Source organism: Clinocottus analis, unplaced genomic scaffold (genome assembly GCF_023055335.1).
Source record: "Clinocottus analis isolate CAN_PGR_092001 unplaced genomic scaffold, fCliAna1.0.p SCAF_13, whole genome shotgun sequence".
Lineage (NCBI taxonomy): Eukaryota > Metazoa > Chordata > Actinopteri > Perciformes > Cottidae > Clinocottus > Clinocottus analis.
In genome coordinates this window covers 493,611-512,473 of record NW_027175854.1, presented here as the reverse complement: position 1 = coordinate 512,473, position 18,863 = coordinate 493,611, and the positions used below count along the sequence as shown (strand labels likewise).

Below are 18,863 nucleotides of genomic sequence, written 5' to 3'. Positions count from 1 at the left end.
TAACCAGCGTTTGTAGAAACATTGCTGTGAATTGGGCCTATTCAATGAACACATCCTAGCAATTTTTTTATTTTTGTTTCTTTCTCAAATGTATGATTATTTTCTTGTGAGTCTACTGTTTTCTTTCCTCTCTAAATAGTTACACCCTCTCCTGGCTCCATAATGTAAACTGTTTATAAAAACTGTTGGTAATGTGCTCTGCGAATTATTTTAACGTAACAAGGACATTGTGTCTTGAAATGAAGGTCGCTCCTCCCCCCTTTTTTTTCATTTATTAAATTGGTCCATGCTGTGAGCAACACCATTTAAATTGCATTCATCTCCATTGTACTGGGGCTGCAGCAGAAACCTCACAGACGGATTCACAAACCCCCGAACCTCTGTGCATGCGACTCGCAGTACGTAAGATGAGGTGAGGGAAGGGCCCTGCTTCTGTCTTCTTCTCTAACTTCTTTTAAAGCTAGTTTTACAATCCATCATCTGCCTCCTTCACTCTTCCTCCCTCCTCCTGCTGGTCTCCAGTGGCACCCTCCCTCTCTGAGAGTGTAACCTGGCCCTGGGAGGCAGCTGCAGGCTCAACTGTGACCCTTTGATGACTTTGCAATTATATCCCTCTGCTTACACATACCCACAGCTTAAAATGCTTGTTATTGTTATGGACAGAAGGAAGAAAAAAACCCTGCCGTAAGTACATGTGTCACATGGGATACTGCCATTGCCGCTGACTTTAGGTCACAAGTCAGAGTGCCGCTATGTTTTATAGGATCAAGCATGTGAGGCAGTGAGACTTCCAGGTGAAGATATAATCATAAGTGCCGACGCTGTTGGCTGGTTCGTAACATCTCTGCAGCATTTATTGTTATTGTGCAGCATTTATCCCGTAAATTCACATTGTAGGTCACAGGTCAGAGTGTAACACGAGTAATACTAACACACCTGTGCTGTGGTCCAGGTTGCTTTTGTTGCTGAACTTCAGGATTCGTGGTTTTTAATTACTTGTAAATTAAGCCAGAAGTAAATTAATTGTGTAGTTGGTTCGGGAAATTAAAGTAGATACTGCTGTAACTGTAACTGTGGTGGCTCTGGCTTTTCCAGGAATACATAGTTGTGTGAGTGAGTAGACACACTTGTCTCTTTACATGTGCATTATTGTGCATTATTGAGACTCCTTTGTAACTTTCACTATTGAATCCCGGTCTGTTAACTGGTGGCAGACCAGTGGCCTCACTTCCCAACACTGTTTTATCTTCCTTGTGCTCATGGTCAGAGTACACCAGTGTGATTTCTGTTCATAACCTTGTTTTCCTTCAAAGTTTTGATGTCGCACAACTACATCTAATGAGATTTAAATAACTCTTCTCACACATTTTCATTAAAGTGAAAAAAGGGAACAAAAATCATGTTTCATTGTTAAATGAAGTTGATATACAGGGTCTCCCCACGCACACTTAAAAGTTCAAAAACTCCATATTGAACTTTTATGACTGTACTACTTTTGTGCAGCAGTGAAGCAACTTTTACAGATCACCACAACATCGCCATTTTCTTCTGTGGCCCCGCAGCTCAAGGAGATAAAACACTGGACTAATTAAAGTGTCCGGCATTGTTTCAACTCGGCCTTTCCTGTCAAACCAGTGTTGAAAACAAACATCATTGTTAGTTAACGCCTGTTGTCTCAATCCGTTGTGTCCCACACACAGGCTGCTTCCAAGAATGGCATTTTCCACCTCACACAGGTAATCATGGCCCTCTGGGGCTGCTGCTGCGCGGCTCAATCATCCGTCGATCTTCCCCCGGTTCCTCTCCGAACAGATCAACAGGCTTCTTGAATCTGAAACGCAAACCTTCCCTGGTTCTCCCCTGTCGTCACCTCCTATCCTTTTCTCCTCTGTCTGGCTGACTTGGCTTCAATCTGGTGGCAGTGGGTGTTGTTTTTTTCCTTGCTGGGTTCACAGGTTCTTCTCCTATGAAACGATACCAAAGGCCTGTCCATAAATAAAACCTTACCCTCAGCCTTCTGCAATGGACACTTTCAAAAACGTTAAAATCTGATTGGTAGAGATGTTTCTTTTGGTGCCTATTAGGCCGACTAAAAGAGCAAACATTGTTTGATCTCCAATTTCTACTGTGGTCGAAGTTGCGCAAACATAATTGCACTTCCATCTGAGATTTTCAGACCACTCTCTGTGTTCATAAAAACAAAAAAAAGGCCTGTGGTTATTTCTGGAAGGGGCTGTCCATGAAACACAAATCTTTCTCTTTTTCATTCTGTGACAAATGAACACTAAGTGCTGCTGGACCTTCTGGAGCATTAGGTAATTCATCATTGTGTGTTTTCCTCGCTCTTCCCTGCTGGGAACTTTGGCATTCCCCAGACACACTCAAAAAGCTGTTACTCCTAAAATAAAGCTGCTGAAGGTGACCTTCTCTTTTTGTTCCCCTCCCCTCCCCCCACCCTAGACCAGAGATGATTTCCTGGGACAGGTTGACGTTCCTCTCAGTCATTTGCCGGTGAGTTATCTGTGTGTGTGAGCGAGAAAGAGAGAGTCTGTGTGTGACCGTGTGACCAGATTGAATACTCAGCTGTATCTTATCTTCAATTTTGCTCTGCCTTGATTAACCTCTGTGAAGGTCAGGCAAAGTGTGTGTGTGTGTGTGTGTGTGTGTGTGTGTGTGTGCGTCTGTCTTTGAGTGTGAGAAAGTTCCCGCCTCACACAAGCGGGGCTGTTGTGATCAGACGGCATGATCCTGGAAATGGAAAGCGGGCTGTCTAGAATATCAACAGAGCCGGCTGTCCTGAGGGCGGCCTACCTTCACAACTAGATGGGGGAAAAAGCTGCACCTGTCAGGGCCTTTTGAAAACAATAACATGCAGAGTTTCTTACAGTTTATGTAAGGGAACAGGACCGAGAACTCAAATATAAATCATTCCCACCTCCTGCACTCGGCTCAGAAGTGTAAAACGGATCGAGGCCCTTTTTGAAGTGTATGTTGTGATCCTTAAAAGCACATCAGTACAAGGTGTTGGGGTTAATTATTAATGCCCTGTTTGACTCCCATCGGTCCAGGATATTAGCAGCTGATAAAAGCTTCAGCTGAGTCACGTTGAGAGATGAAGTCAGTGGACTGGATGTTGGTCCTGATTCAGCCATTAAGTGAATAACTTGCATGAATATGCTGCGAATGCTCGTTTCAATGGTGTGATCTGTGTCGTCTGTGTGTTTTGGACTCATGAGTTTCATGCATGACTACATGTCACAGGAAGTCTTATTCATAGTTCCTGGACATACATTGAGTCAGCGCCTGTTTTCTTTACCAGATTCTCCTCTTTCACTTTTCATTAATCCAGTCAGCCATCTTGACTCATTTTAAGCAATCTGGACCTATTTATCCTGATGGAAGCGTGAACTTACTTACAACCTTATTCATGCACCATATGGCGCGACACCATGTGCCAGTTCATGGACCTAATTTGCTCCCGTAGCTGCGCCCACGGTGTATGAATGGTTGATAATCCTGATGTGGCCTTGCATGGTAGCTCCTCATCAGTGTATGAATGAGTGAATGATGTCATGTAGCGTTAAAGTGCTTTGAGTGGTCGGAAGACTAGAAAAGCGCTGTACAAGTCCGGGTCCATTTACCATTTACCTATGCCTGTTTTGCTCTATTAACACATGCAATGGAGTGCATGATGCTTCAGGCTTTTAACAGCAATGTTTTCAAACAGTTATCCGCTTGCATTATTTACAAAACTTGATATCCATTCATAATGTCTAAGATGTGAAGGACTGCTTCACCGCATCTCTTTTTATTATTATTGATTTTGCATTCAAGATCGTACATTTGATATGGACCCTCCAGTATGCGATGAGCAGCCAGTGTGGACCGGTTCGGCCCAGTCGGAGAGTAGTGGGAGATTTCTGTGGATCACAAAAGACCTTTCTGCTGTTGAATATGTAACGGGAGAAGCTCCCGGTTGCATAATGATCACGGGCCGGCTGAGCAGAGGGTTGCAGGCGTGCTGTAAACACAACATGTGTGTTTGTGTGTGTGTTCGATTGATTCCTGTCAACAAACGCTTCCTTTTAATTTGCAGACGGAGGATCCCGCTATGGAGCGGCCGTACACGTTTAAAGACTTCCTGCTACGGCCCAGAAGGTCAGTTTCTGCTGGATGTGACCTGGTGAAACCAGTAAGCGGTGAAATTGGACACCAGTGGCTTCGGTACTGCCAGCCCCGTAGCTTTGATAGCAGTAAACTTCTCAGGATGAATTGTGTCTAATTCCCCCCCATGAGCAATTAGACATTGACAGATTATTCAACGCCGAGTTACTTCCATCACGGGTTGCAACAGTACTGCTGGTGTCATGTCTCCAGAGAGCAGTGAGTTCATGTGACGGTCAGCTCTGAATGTGAAAGACCATCTGGTGCTAATAGTTTGGAAACCCCCCTTAATTTCTAAGCATTAGCCTCTTGTGGGCTCTGAGGTTCTCAGGCCACCTGGTTTTAATGTGCTGTTTTGACATGCATCTGTTTTTTTGCTGATGGTATCCTTCCAGTCACAAGTCCAGGGTGAAGGGTTACCTGCGTCTGAAGATGGCCTATCTGCCCAAACAAGGAGGACCAGAGGAGGAGGCTGGAGAGATGCGGGAGGAGGCCGAGGTACGGCCCTGGCTCTTGATGTTTGTCGGGAGTTCATTTGAACTGCTGATTTAGCATGACTCAAGGTTTTTGAACCTGAAGCCAAACCAGCATCTAGTTTGATTTATTCCCTCCACACAAAGAAAACACACTACTAAGCTTGAAGATTAAAGTGAGTGTCCTAATTTGAACCAATAGAAAAGTGTGTTTTTTTGCTTAGCGTTAGAGGACAAAGAATGGCTCTTCTTTTTATTTTTTTCACTTGAGAATTTGGGCAGCGTCTTGTTGCCAGAATCTGGTGAAAGTCTTTTCCAGGTCTCCAGAGTATGGAAAAACCATTTACAATACTGCCTGCTATTTGGAGAAATATGAGCTTTTCCTCTTTGTGTGTGTGTGTGCGTCTGTGTGTGTGTGTGTGTGTGTGTGTGTGTGTGTGTGTGTGTGTGGACTTCTTGAGAGTGCGAGAGAGGTGCTAGATATTCCAGACAGTGAGAAGCTTCTAATAAGCTGCCCTTTAGCAGCAAAAGTATTGAATTGTGAATGACACTCTTAATACCGCCTTTCACTACAAGCTCTTGCTGGGAAGACATTTTTATTCTGTAGATTATTTACTTCTGTTCACTGACATCGAACTGAAATGTATTGACTCATTTTCTCATCTGCCAACCTATCCTGAAAGTTCAAATTCGTCATCGTTGGTCGTGATATCGATGCACATGAGCTTAAGGCCGGAATAATCCCACCCGGCTGGCAGCTCGTCAAACAAAAATAAACACCAGTAAATGCTCACAGAAACACTTGAAACCACAACCCAGCAACAAGTTGTAAGCAGCCACCAGTGACTCAGACATCTTTAATCTATTTCCATGCTCTGAAATTGGACGTTCGTGTGTGTCTGACAAGCTGTCAGCTCACTGGGACATCTGTGACCCCCAGTGAGTTACTCCCACTGCCTCATGTCAAACAATCTGAACTTTCTCTTTCAGGGTTGGGACGAGTCTGCGGACTCGGGCTCCCAGCGACCCCAGCAGCTGCTTCCTCCTCTGCCGCCCGGCTGGGAGGAGAAGGTGGACAACCTGGGACGCACCTACTATGTCAACCACAACAAACGCAACACACAGTGGAAACGGCCCTCCAACATGTGCGTCTGACCGCTCTCTTTATGTTCTTATTTTGATTTAAAATCTGTATTCCCATGAGAATGTGAATTCAGCAGAACGGGCTCAGCGTCTGCCCACTGAGGAGACGAGAACATCAATTGTGAATACAATTTCCAAACAGGCGCAGCAGTTAATATAATTATACTGTTTGGAGAATTAGATTACGGTGGTGGCTTTTTTAGGATCGATCCAACTCATGGAAACCAAATATTTTTCAATAACTCTGAAGTGTTGCACATTCGAAATGTCAAAATGTATTGAAAAACAATGGATGTAATCGTTTCCATTTCACAACATATTTTTTATCAAACAAAATATGCTTCAAATCATAGTTGTTGCCGTTTCGCCTTTTTTTAAAAACAACATTTTCGCTGCAGTCCAACAAACAGTTTGTTTGCCGCACGAAAAGAGAAAAACTGCAGAGTTATATTTATTAAAGAAAGTTGATTTAATAATAATAAATGCTTACTAATTGAATCAGATTATCTCTCTTATTTATATTGAAGACTTTCGGTACGGACATACATGTTGTTCAACTGTCTTCCATGTGAAATAACGTCTGCTTCTTCTCCTTCAGGGATGTGATATCAGAGACCGAGAGTGACAATCAACAGCGGCAGATCAATCAGGAAGCGCACCGCGTTTTCCGTTCGAGACGCCACATCAGTGAAGACCTGGAGAACGAGCACCTGGAGCCGCGGGACCTGGACAACGTGAATACACACATCACACATACTGAGCGCCAGCTGCCTCCAGCGATAAGGTCACTGAACGATCGTGTTTTCCATCTCGTCGTTGCCTCTAGTCCTGGGAGCTCATCACAGAAGAGGATCCTAACGAGGGCCAGTCTCAGCCCGGCCCTTCCTCCGCCTTGGCGCCGCAGCTCCCGCCAACACCCAGCAACCAGGAGTTTTCTGACGATTTAAATCTGAGGCTGTCACTCACTCCCGATACCAACGGCGAGGTGGCGGGGCCCAGCTCCGCTCTGGTGAGACGTCTAAACCTCCCATCGCTCCACATTGAAATGGCTCGATGGTGTTTGTGTAGTCGGGTCTTTTTTGTGTGTGTCTCAGATATTAGAGCGACCGCTTCTTTCTTTCTCCATTTCTTAACAGACCCAGCTATCAACCCGACTCCGATCGTCAAGTATGACGGATGGCGTCAGCGATCAGACCCAGGCTCCTCCGCTTATGGTACATATTTCTTCACCCCAACATTTTCTTGCATCTTCTTCTCTTGCTTCCTCCTCCCTTTCGTTGGCATGTCTCAGTGCTGTGGGTGTGCCACACGTCAAATCACCTCCTTTGCTCCCCTTTGCGTTTTTGAAATGTCTCCTTGGCACTGGGCTCCTACGTGCTTCCTCCTCACCCTTCCTTCCTTCGATGCGTCTTTGATTGTCGTGTTCCCTCTTTTCTTCTTGCCTCCGTAGGATCACCACACCTCAACTGTCACACACTACTGTCTTCACTCGCCGTTACGTTGGATATGTCGTAGACAGCTGTGTGACCATCCCAGTAGAAACCACTGGCAAGGGAAATTAAGGACAGTACCGCTCAAACGGGCCCCAGTAGAGCTCTGAGTCACAGCATAGGTGGAGATTCAGCTCGAACAAACTGTCTCAAGATCTGAGTCAGATGTTTGTCACACAGCTGAGTCACAGCAGCGAGCTCGGTATTGTCAAGCCAAGGACAAGGACAGGTGATACTGTCACTTTTTCGTTTGAATGACAAGTCCCTCCCCAATGGAGAGCAGCAGTCAGCTGTATGTCAGGCTTTTGCTGCACAGACTCTCTTCAGAGAATCAATTCATTAAAGTCATACAAATATACACACTTAACCTTTAACTGCAGGTTGTGTGTTGACTTTAAATGTCCAAATGGCTCATCTACATATACGAGGGCATGTAGGTCAACATGTATGGATGCTTTCTTTTATGGTTTTGACATTATAAATAACAATGGCGGTCATTATTTACTGAAATAATAAGTAATGCACTGTTAGTAATGATTTAAATCAGGTTAACAGGTCTTTCAGGTTGTGTAGCACAGAATAAGCAAAACACTATCCAGTGTCTGCTGGCTGAACTACGCTGATGTTGTCATCTTACCTTTTGGATTAGAATACATGAAAACCTTTTTTTTCTGTCCTGCATTTAATAATTTGCTTGCAGTTCACGTCTGAGATTCAAACTTTCTGAACTTTTCTTTGAACTTCAGCACACTAATTCACTTTCAGCGCTCTCAGATTTTCAGGCCGCGGGACTCTTGACTGGTGCTTCTGTAGCTTAAACATCATTTTCCACTTGGGTTGAGATTAAAGACGCTGCACTCCACGGGAATTAACTGCATTGTTCGGGGGGAAATAATCAATGTCTCTTTCTTTGTCTGTTGTAATATCAAAGTTGATTTGACTTTGTGCAAAAGTTCCTGAAAGCACACTGCTAAAAGTTCCCCTCATTCACATTTTGTGTAATCACGTCAACCAATCAAAACCTGCAGTTCTTTCCAAATGAATTGTCTTGCTTCCTGCTTGTGTGCTTCAGTGGATGAATCTCCCTCTTTCTGTCACTTCTCACCTCCTTTAAGAATCAATTCACCCTCTTTTGTGCGTTCAGTTCTTCCTCACTCAACCTTCACCACTGCCACACACACACACACACACACACACACACACACACACCTCACCCCTTTCATTCCACCATGGCATTTAAAACCTAACATCATGTGAACTAAAGACCATCTTCCCCTGTTGTCTACCACCAGCAGGGTTCCCAGACCAGAAGAACCAGAGCTCAAACAGTCTCAGGTGGTGAGGAGTCTATGGTAATATCTCCGTTAATGAACAGTAAACCCTTTCAGTCGTCCAGCTCCTAGTTCCCATACACCGCCTGGGCTGTATGTAACCCTTCTGTCAAGCACTTTAATACAATCTTGCACTGAGGCAGAAGGTCACACAATGTGTTTCAGTAATATTTCTCCAAAGAGCAGCACACAAACTTTCTTGTCATTTTGTTTTGTATCATGCGAGACATTTCCATGACACATAATGCATAAAAATCAAGAGCGCCGACCTCCTCCGAGGCCAATCTGCTCCCAAATGAAATTGGTTCTACTTCGGCGCTGGCGCCGCCATCATGAAATCAGGCCAGTCGTTTTTTTCTCCATTATCCCGGTGACCAGCGGAAAACACAACCTCATTGGCGGAGATAATGATACCGCAAATATTCTCTCTGAAGGGAAATGGGGAAAATGGAGGAAACGATCAGCTGATGAAGACATTGACAGCCCAATGAGTCTGTCTATTTAGTTCCCCTACTGGTGACGTTAGATCAGAGTTGCTGTACATGTGGTGTGTGTGTGTGTGTGTTGTCTACCAGTGTGGCAACCTGGTCGTCACTATTAAAGAAGTTCCCTGACGAACCGTTGATAACGAGCCATAAAGCAGCATTATGAAATGTGTCCAGCGGTAATGTCTGGATCAACGTTTTAATTGGCCCTAATCAGAGTCTTTTAATATCGAGTGTCTGCCAATACAGAGTCTGATCTGATACTAAAATATGTATCTGAGACATTGCTGTAACGGCTGTCTGACGACTTAATGTGACACACCTTATTTTTCAGGAACTGCTTCCAAATACTGGAGGTTTTGTTAAAAAATATGAACGCCAGATTATCATGATGGACTCAAGGAGAGAGGAGAAGTATCACTCTGTTGGATTTTGTTGGGATTATAGAAACACATTGATTCATAGACAGATCAGTGTTTCAACTCCGAGTGCAAACACTAAAGAAATAATTTCGATCAGCTGATACCGACATTACAATCCAGCCGGTTCAGTTTGAGGGCATCTGGCGTCCAATGGTCGCAGTCATATCTGAACACCAGCAGCGTTGATGTTGTGATCGTTTGGTTTAATTCTGCAGATGGTTAATAGCTCAGTAAAGTAGTAATGAGCCACCACTCTTCCCCCATGTGGTGTTTAGTTTAGTTCCACTCTGTGTTTCATTGTTTTGTTTTTTTGTAGGTTCACATCAAACGCCGTGACTAACTTTTCCGTTTAAGTTACAACATCTTCTGTCACATGATCCCGAAATGTTTCTGTCACTGTGCTGCGCAGCTGGAATGGGAAGTCATTTTAAAAGATGGATTCTATTAAAGATGGAAGAAACTTTGATTTCTAATATTTTTTTCACTCCCCATGTCCTGCAGCGTACCAGCATGTACTGATGAGTTGTCTTTGCTTTGCTCTTTCTCTACACTTGGCCAGTCTCCCTCGGCGACTGCTTACGCCTTGACCACGCCCGGCCTGCCCCCTGGATGGGAGGAGAGGAAGGACGGCAAGGGAAGAACTTATTACGTCAACCATAACAGCCGCACCACTACGTGGACTAGGCCAATTGTGCAGGTACAGCAGGTCTGAAGGCTGCGCTGGACTCCATGTGCATGGGATCGGACCTTTCCACGGGCCGCCTGTGTGTCGGACCTCTTCCTCTGCTCTCCCCCTGTGTTTCTCCTCCCTGTAGCCGTAAAGATTGACCGAAAGAGACGCGGCTTTGCAACCTCAAAGTCTCCTTTTTCTGTCTTTCTCCCTGCCCTCTCTGTCCGACTGTATTGAACGTCTTCCTCCTCCCGTCTAGCATTTTGTGTGAGACTCTGGATGAAGTGCAGCTCTGTGTTAGTTATGCCTTTTCCAAACCCTGGCATGGAACTGCAACCACAACTTTTCCCTCTTTCTTTCACATTTCTACCCTGTTTTTCCACTTGTCTTTCCCCTGTCTTTCTGTCTGCAAATGTGGCAGCTGCACATAGTTCAGGGCGAGACTGCTTCATGGGACTGGGCGTGCGCTTGATTCCTCTCCTCTTTCAAATTCACCCTTTTTTTTACTTCTGCTTTTATCAGAACACCGGCGTTATATTATACGTGTTCATCTGTTGTCTCTCATCACATGGTCTTCTCATTCTCTGATACTTATGTTTTTGATTATTGTATACACTCTCTATATTTACGTAACAGTATCATAGCATTGCTTTGTTTTTGGTACGTAGTTGTGGCTCATTTTAAATGTATGTGATAGCCACTTTGGGTTAGGGCTGTAAGTAACACTAACTTTTATTCTTCCAGTACGTTATGTTACTGATCCCAGACCTCTTGTCCCCGGTCTCCTTTCGGATGCATAATCTTAATCATTATATTTTAATTGTATTCTTGGGCCTACGTGACCCATGCTTTTTGATATTTTAGGAACTAATTCCCCCCCGTGAGAAAAGCAGACCTTTCCGGTGCACGCGAGCGTCTCCTGGCGGCATGGATTACGATAACAAGTTTTGCAATTTCGCAAACGGCGTCGCGTACCTCATTCCTACCCCACTTAACCCCAAAAGTGTTGTTCTCACTGACAGCTGACTGACGACGGAGCCAGCACATCAGCAGCAGCAGCAGAATCAGGAGGAGCCTCGGCCCTGGCGCCCCCATCCACCCCCTCCTCCTCTTCCAATGCCTCCAACAACCACCTCCATGAGCCCCAAATCCGACGACCTCGTAGCCTCAGCTCCCCTACTGTCACCCTTTCCACTCCCTTGGAGGTGAGAATGAGTCACCTGTACCATCCCGCTCCCCCCGTATCATTTTCCTCTTTTCTCGCCTGGAGGACTTATGTCTGTCACGTCGCCTCCCACACTTCCTTACAATCCTTCATCCCTTTGACGATGACAAAATCCTCACCCTTCTTTAATATTACACCATTCTTTTGTAATCTCTCCTTCTTTTAGGTTGATTCTGTTTTGATGCTGCTTTTCTCTCTTTTGATCCCCGATGTGAATATTAATCTCTTCATCCAATGAGGATGATTTCATTTCTTCATTCTGCTTTTCCGCCCATCTTCATTGGATTATGAGCCGATGTCTACAACTGCTCTCTGTTAAGCGATGATTGGTCACGTGAAATGATCAGACTTTTACTCCGGTTTTGTCTTTTTTTGTGAACAATATGTTCTCTTGACACAGTCAGCATTTCATTCTGCAGCACCGTGTGTCTTTTAAGCCGTAAGCGTGATTTAAGATGGTGGATTCAGTTACTGCTGGATGAAAACATTATTTTAATGAATCGCAGGTCCCAAATAATTGTTGTAATTTGCTAAAGCAAACTTGGGGACTTTCAAATCAATGATATCGATCCTGGAAACTAAATATGACTAAATCCAGACACCAGTGAAGGGCTTTTACTGTGAAGCAGCTGCTGTATATTTAAAGTGCTCGGCTCAGTGTCGTGTGGCAGATTAAACATTTGCATTCTTTTTAAAAGACTCTAAATGTTCACTGATCTTAAATAATCTGTATGGGAATGACCAGAAATGGATTCAAAGATAATATATAGTCAGTATGCAACACAGGGTTGCATCAACAAGATGCAGTTGTAGTTTATTTGCTACACGAGAAAAACAACATTTTGCTCTTTTTTTTTAAAATTTGCATCAGAAGAAACGTAAACAGCTGCAACAAAACAATTTCCCCGGCTCACTGGGAAACATCGTCCGTCAGCTTTGACTGTGTTTGTGTTTGCATTAATGATGCTCGGTGTTCAGAGTCCTGCGCCGCGTCCTGCAACCCGCAGCGTGTCATGTACCGCGTCCTGGCTGAGTTCCTTACTTATTGGTCCGGGGGTTTAATAAGCAGACAGCATGGGTGGTTAATGTGTTAGCCACATGACTCCTCAGGTCATAACTGCCCAGCTCCTGTGCCATTATATAAACAACTAACTTGGTCCTAAGACGCTCATGACTTTAGTTGGATTTTGTTGGATGTTTCAGATTTCAAGCTCTCGTCATAACTGTGTTTTGGTGGATGTTTCTGTTGTCGAGCATGCGGTTGCAGCTCAACAGCTCACGTTTAGAAAACTTGTGAAAGTTTTGGTTGATTTTCTTGTTGCTCATTTATCAACTATGCTAATTAAGTTTTAAGTTGAACTTTTAAAGCATGCCGTGTCGCTATAATTACACCACACAAGCGGACAGCCTTGCTTTGACCTGCATTTAATGGTTTGGCTCTGGGCTACTGCCAAGGGAACACACCTGACGACGGTTTAATTAAGTTGTATGTCTGTGCACATCTGTGCTTCAACAGAGATAAAGGAGCGTGAAACACTCGATGTAGAAAGTTGTAATTTCAACTTCCAGGAGGTGGGAGGTCTGAGGATTATTTGCCGCTGCCGCTTTTTGTTTAAATATCAGATCAGGCGATAATAATTACTGTTAAAAGAATAATGTGATGTGGCAGCGCTCATTAGCCTGAGCAACTTTAGTTGGTCTACAGTTGCTTCAGTAGTTTGTAGGTTTCATGTGATAACGGCCTCTATCTTTTACCAGAAATGGATTCATAAAAGGTTTTGGTAGTTTAACAGTAAATGATCAGCAGTTTTTTAATGCTTTTTATTTTCCAGAGAACCTCAAGGTGTGAAAATGTACAGTAATGATGTCACTGCAACATGAAGCAATCATCAGAAAAGACTCAGATCTGTAGAATTGTGATTTGACGTCGACAGGCCGATAGAGTACTTTTTATTTATCCCAACAGACCACCAAGGCAGACTGGTGTCCATCCTGTTTGTTGTCCGTTGTTTTCCAAAGGATCGCTGATGTGTATTTTATTATATTACACTTCATTCAATCTTTCCCTTGTGGTTCCAGGGTGCCAACAACATCCAGGTGCGCAGGGCGGTGAAGGACACGTTGTCGAACCCGCAGACGCCCCAGCCGTCGCCCTACAGCTCCCCCAAGTCGACACCGAAGACCCAGCAGAGCTTCCTGCCGCCGGGCTGGGAGATGAGGATCGCCCCCAATGGACGGCCTTTCTTCATCGACCACAACAGCAAAGTCACCACCTGGGTGAGCGAGAACACTGCGGCAACACGCTGCCCAATTAGGCTTGGAAATATCTTTCTTTTTTTGACTGAAGGGTAAGGCTTTATTTTACGAGGCTGTATGTTTCCAGGGAGTGGGCCATGTTTGGTGATAATTATAGGGAATGGAAGAGACAATGTGCAGTTCCTGGGAACTGCTTGCATACAAAAAGCATAAGCAATGCAGCATATATGAAGATTTCAATTACAAATGTAGAATAAATTAATATTGACATGGGTTTAAATTTCAATGAAATTCCTCTCCTCCTCTCCATCTGTGTGAAAAATCCACTAATTACAAAAAAAATTATCTTTTGACACCTTTTATCTCTATTTTCCTTAACATTAGTAGCAATGCACATAGCTATTTCCATTTAAACCTGTTGGGAGCCTGAACTAATGCGTGCAAAGCACAAGAGGCTACACCATTAAAAAGAAGTTTATTGCATTTGATTGTGAGCGTTTGCATGTTTTTAATGAACATTTGACAGCTCTGTTAAATGGACAAAACCTGTTATAAATCTCGAGCAGTGGTCAGTGTTTATCTTCCAAGATCTTGTAGTGACATCTAGTGGAGTGAAAAACCTCTCCACATGTCCTTCAGTCCTCATGACTGCTCCTAAAACCAAATAGTTGTGTTGTATTCATATATTCTCCTTCACCCTGTTTCTTAATAACTCATTTGCATCTGTGTCTTTTCCTTCCTCTCCTCTCGCTCCGGACAACAGGAGGATCCCAGGTTGAAATACCCGGTCCACATGAGGAACAAGACCTCAATTGAGCCCGGGGAACTCGGTCCTCTTCCTGTGAGTACAGCCACAATCTCACCAGCTGCATATTTAACCTCCGGCCCACAAACATCCTCACAAATCCCAGTAATTGCTCGAGCTTTGTTCACTCACTCATTAACTCATCGTTACCAGTGTATACTTATAATGTGATCTAGATTTTTGTTAGGTTAACTGTGCAACTAGTTCCCTGGGATAACCTTAAATGAGGAAAAGGTGTTTATTCATTTTCTCAGCTATGTAAGTGAAGTGGCTTTTTGCAGAAAAAGGATGAGACATGATCTCGTGAACAGGATGTAACAGACGTTTCCCTTTTTAGTCCCGTTAGAGACGAGGTGTCAGTGGGAGAGTGTAACTGGCGACGATGAGAAAGCGGAGTGAGAATCCATCATTACGAGTCGAGGGGGGGGGGGCTGCTACCTGCTACCAGCGCTACTTTCTGTTAGATAAAACCCAAAGAGTGGGCCTGACGTTACCTTAGATAGATGTTGAATAATCAAAGCTTCATAGGTTTGTACATCTCACAGGCTTGTGTGATGTGTGCATGTGTGTGTGTTCTCTCTCTCCTTCTCTCTCTTTCTCTTTTCTCTCCGTTCTGGTGGATCTAATGTATGCTACTTCTTCTACACCTGGCCATGTCTGTTTGGCAGAACCTACCAGAGGAGGTTGGTTGGTGCCTCCCTCCCTCTGCCTGCCTACCTACCTGTCTGGTCCGGTCCAGTCTGGTCAAATGCCTGCAGACAGCCTTGCGCTTTCTTATTTTATTTGATTTAAATCTTCCTTTTTGGTTCTTCTTTTCTCTCTCACTCTATCTTTTCTCTGTCTCTCATGACCGGCATGGATGGACTGTCCCTCTCCCTTTCCTTTCCATCAGCATTTTTACCCCTTACTTCCTCTCTTTGTGTGCCCCCCCCTCCCTGCACCTGTATCAGTGTCTGAGGCACAGATAGACGAGTCGGGAAAGTGGATCGAGGCCCCGGGCATTTGTTAGAGAGGGAACAAGAAGTACTGGAGGAGGAGAACCCTGGGTTGAATAAAATGGCGGAGGGAGGGAGAGAAACAACACCAGCTTAGTGGAAGTAACTGCCCGTAAGCTGCATTTCAATCTGGTCTGTCCACTCATGCAGCAGCAGCAGCGTAGAGACTCACACACTGCAGGCTCACCTGGTCTGACACGTCGTCAGACTCGGTCCCTTTCCCCACCCCTTTACTCTCAATCTACTGTTTTAATTGCCTGACTGCTGGTGCCGTACGAGAGTGTGTGTGTGTGTGTGTGTGTGTGGCCTGTGACACTGTACTGAGTGCTCACCGTGTCAGTGGTGCTGTACTGGTTTTATCTGGTGGTGTTGATTAACCTTCCTCGTTGTGGTCATATCCCTGTCTCCGGCCTTGACTCCAATTGGCGAGGGGGGGGAAAATGTCCGTTCCTTTGTGGTGTGTGATTGAACTTGCAGTCAGCGATTGACAGTCAGTCAAGTTCAATCAAACATAAATTGAAAGGAAACGCATAGTTGATGGATTCACTTCCTATGTGAGCATGGCCTGTTTTGATGGCGCACTCTCATGTGTGCTCGTTCTCACGTTTCTTGTTTCTTCCTTCTCTTTGTAGCCCGGATGGGAAGAAAGAGTTCACTCAGACGGACGCACCTTCTACATCGACCACAGTAAGACGAGTCCATCTTTCCACTTTCTGTGTCTTCCACGCTTGCATGCTGCGTGTCCGTCTGTCCCTTGTTACCCGGCTCGTGGCTGCATTGTCACCAGCTGATTGTTGGGTGTGAGGAACAAAGCATCTTCTCGATTAAAGCAGAAACTCAGTGGCCGTGTTGTAGGATGGCTTGATGGAGAGCAACAGTGTCTTTCACTGAAGCATGACTGGTCATAAACAATAGTTTTCTGCTTAATATGTTGATTATTTCACGGATTAATTGTTCAAACATGATCCTTTCAAATAACCTGTTTTGTCCGGCTGACAGTCGAGATCTGTTCCAGTGATATAAAACAAGGGAAAAACAGCAAACGCTCACATTTTGAAAAGCTAAATCCTGAAAATGTTTCTTTTTTTTTAGCTGAATGAACAAAATAAAGACTCAATGATCTTCTTCCATCCAGATACAAAGAACACGCAGTGGGAGGATCCTCGTCTGCAGAGTCCGGCTATCACAGGACCCGTGAGTAGTTTCCTCTCAGAGCGTCTCTTCCACTTTAACATCTGCTGTCCTCAGCGGCCTCGCTGTCCTTGTTCAATGGAGGTGAATCGTCACCGAACACGCCGACACCTCCGCGTCCATCTGAGAACCTTCTCTCCCCACTGCGTTTAGTTTTAGTGTTTTAACTACACAAAAAGAAGTCTTCTTAGTTTTACTCTGTGAACGTTCACGTTACTCATATCTGAGTCCAACAAGAAATAAATGTGTTTTCAAAAGGAAACTTAAGGCAGCAATAATCAGAAAGGAAATTAGAGTAGATTAGGTTTTTACTTTAGGTACTTAGGCATTGTCTATTTTTTATTTCTATTATCTTACTTTATTATTTCACTTTGGATGTAAATGTTGTTTCTCAGTCTGTGTTTGATCCGGCTGTACTGCACTTTATGATTTGTATTATAATGCTGTTGCCTGGACCCCAGAAAGACTAGTCTCCTTAACAAACTAACAAACAAACAAACAAACAAACAAACAAACAAGCCACGTGGTTCTTGAGGCGGTTGATGAGCTGTGTTGTGTTCTCTTCGTCTCTGCAGGCTGTTCCTTACTCCAGAGAGTTCAAGCAGAAGTACGACTACTTCAGGAAGAAGTTGAAGAAACCGGTAAGACGCCATTTGTAAAAACAATGCAGCTCTTTCTCGGGTTTCTGGGTTTGTTTGTCACAACAAAGCTAAAAGCTGTGACTTCTCCCTGCACATGAAGGCAAGGTCTAATTTGCTTCTATTTTTATTCTGCTTGATTACATACTTCAACTTTCTTCACACTGCGGGACCGAGTTTGACATATTCACCGCATGCTAAATATTCATTGTAATCATTTTGCTTTTCTCCGTGATTAACACGTAGCTGGAGTGCATCGTCAGTAATTACTGCCTGTTTTTTATTTATTTACTTGTAAAATCTTGAAAATCATTTTTAATCGGTGTCGAGCTTTGACACGGCTTTCAGTCTTCATGCGAGAGTCTGTTTAAGGTCAGAAAGAAGGATTCAGATGCTGAGTTTAACATGAGGAATGAGAATATATGTAATAAATAATTCAATAGACAATAATCAAACCCCTGGATGTTTTTTTCGGTATTTAACATCAACTTTCAAATGATGAATAACAACATTGTCTTCAAACTCTAGCCAGTAGTTTAAAGGATCGCCAATAAAAGCAGTACTGTTTTTTATTTGCTTTACGATTAAAGAGTTGTTTGTAAACTGTTCCAGGCTGACATCCCCAACCGGTTTGAGATGAAGTTGCACAGGAACAACATCTTCGAGGAGTCGTACCGCCGCATCATGTCCCTGAAGAGGCCGGACGTCCTGAAGGCCCGGCTGTGGATCGAGTTTGAGTCGGAGAAGGGACTGGACTACGGCGGCGTGGCCAGAGAGTGGTTCTTCCTCTTGTCGAAGGAGATGTTCAACCCTTACTACGGCCTGTTCGAATACTCTGCCACGTGAGTGTCTGCTCGATCGCGTTGGAGGAAAGAGGCGTACAGTGTGTCCGCTTTGACAGTGTGGAGCAAAGCGGGCGGAGTAAAGGAACCGTGTTGCGTGTTTGCAGCCATTTATTCTACATACTTATATTGTTTTAGCTTTTTCCACAATGTGGATTAACGGGCAGAGCTGCCGTACGTTTCCCTGTGAGACTTGTTAAAAGTTTCCTTTAACTCTGATGAACTTTTCCTCTCATTCAAAAAGGCTTCCTGGAACAAATGTTCCTCTCGTACAGCAACGTTAACAAAGCCCCTCTGGGATTAATAAAGTGTCTATCTATCTAATACAAGGGGTGTTTGCTTTGTTGCATTTCTTGGCACATTAATAGAAGATCACTGTGTTGATCGTCTCTTCTGTTTGCCACGTCGGGCAGAAAGGTAACGAAAGGTAAATATTACAAATCAAGCTGTTGAAAATAAAAGGACGTTTAAAAATGAACCCGTCCTTTTAATTAAGTATAGATTAAAAAATATAATAAGAGGGTGATTAAACCACACTTTGAAATTAAACCACATTGTCATTATTCAGCACAGCACTTTATTATTTTTGAGTTTTTTGTTTTAACATCAGAGAGCAGCTGCAATCGTAGAAAGAAACGATGCTTCGCAGCCTCCTTCAAGTCTCCATTGTGTTTTTCTCTGTGCATATTAACACAATGTTGTCCTTCACCGCACTTCTGAGTCCACAAAACAG

At 44.0% G+C, this 18,863-nt stretch overlaps 1 protein-coding gene across 6 annotated transcripts in view; it reads left to right on the top strand.

The window, feature by feature from the left end:
- nedd4l (NEDD4 like E3 ubiquitin protein ligase) overlaps nt 1-18,863 on the top strand; it is a 38,333-nt gene that overhangs the window by 15,665 nt on the left and 3,805 nt on the right. For 2 of the 6 annotated variants that reach the window (XM_068574529.1, XM_068574524.1), the window contains 17 exons: nt 2,461-2,511; nt 4,097-4,158; nt 4,560-4,662; nt 5,628-5,782; nt 6,379-6,514; nt 6,607-6,789; nt 6,917-6,994; nt 8,563-8,622; nt 10,068-10,205; nt 11,201-11,383; nt 13,483-13,680; nt 14,423-14,500; nt 15,133-15,147; nt 16,092-16,146; nt 16,595-16,653; nt 17,226-17,291; nt 17,901-18,130. In XM_068574529.1, the coding sequence (XP_068430630.1) occupies nt 2,461-2,511; nt 4,097-4,158; nt 4,560-4,662; nt 5,628-5,782; nt 6,379-6,514; nt 6,607-6,789; nt 6,917-6,994; nt 8,563-8,622; nt 10,068-10,205; nt 11,201-11,383; nt 13,483-13,680; nt 14,423-14,500; nt 15,133-15,147; nt 16,092-16,146; nt 16,595-16,653; nt 17,226-17,291; nt 17,901-18,130 (1,850 nt within the window). The remainder of the gene's footprint in view (nt 1-2,460; nt 2,512-4,096; nt 4,159-4,559; nt 4,663-5,627; nt 5,783-6,378; nt 6,515-6,606; nt 6,790-6,916; nt 6,995-8,562; nt 8,623-10,067; nt 10,206-11,200; nt 11,384-13,482; nt 13,681-14,422; nt 14,501-15,132; nt 15,148-16,091; nt 16,147-16,594; nt 16,654-17,225; nt 17,292-17,900; nt 18,131-18,863) is intronic. The other 4 variants (XM_068574526.1, XM_068574527.1, XM_068574525.1 and 1 more) reach the window with 4 other exon arrangements.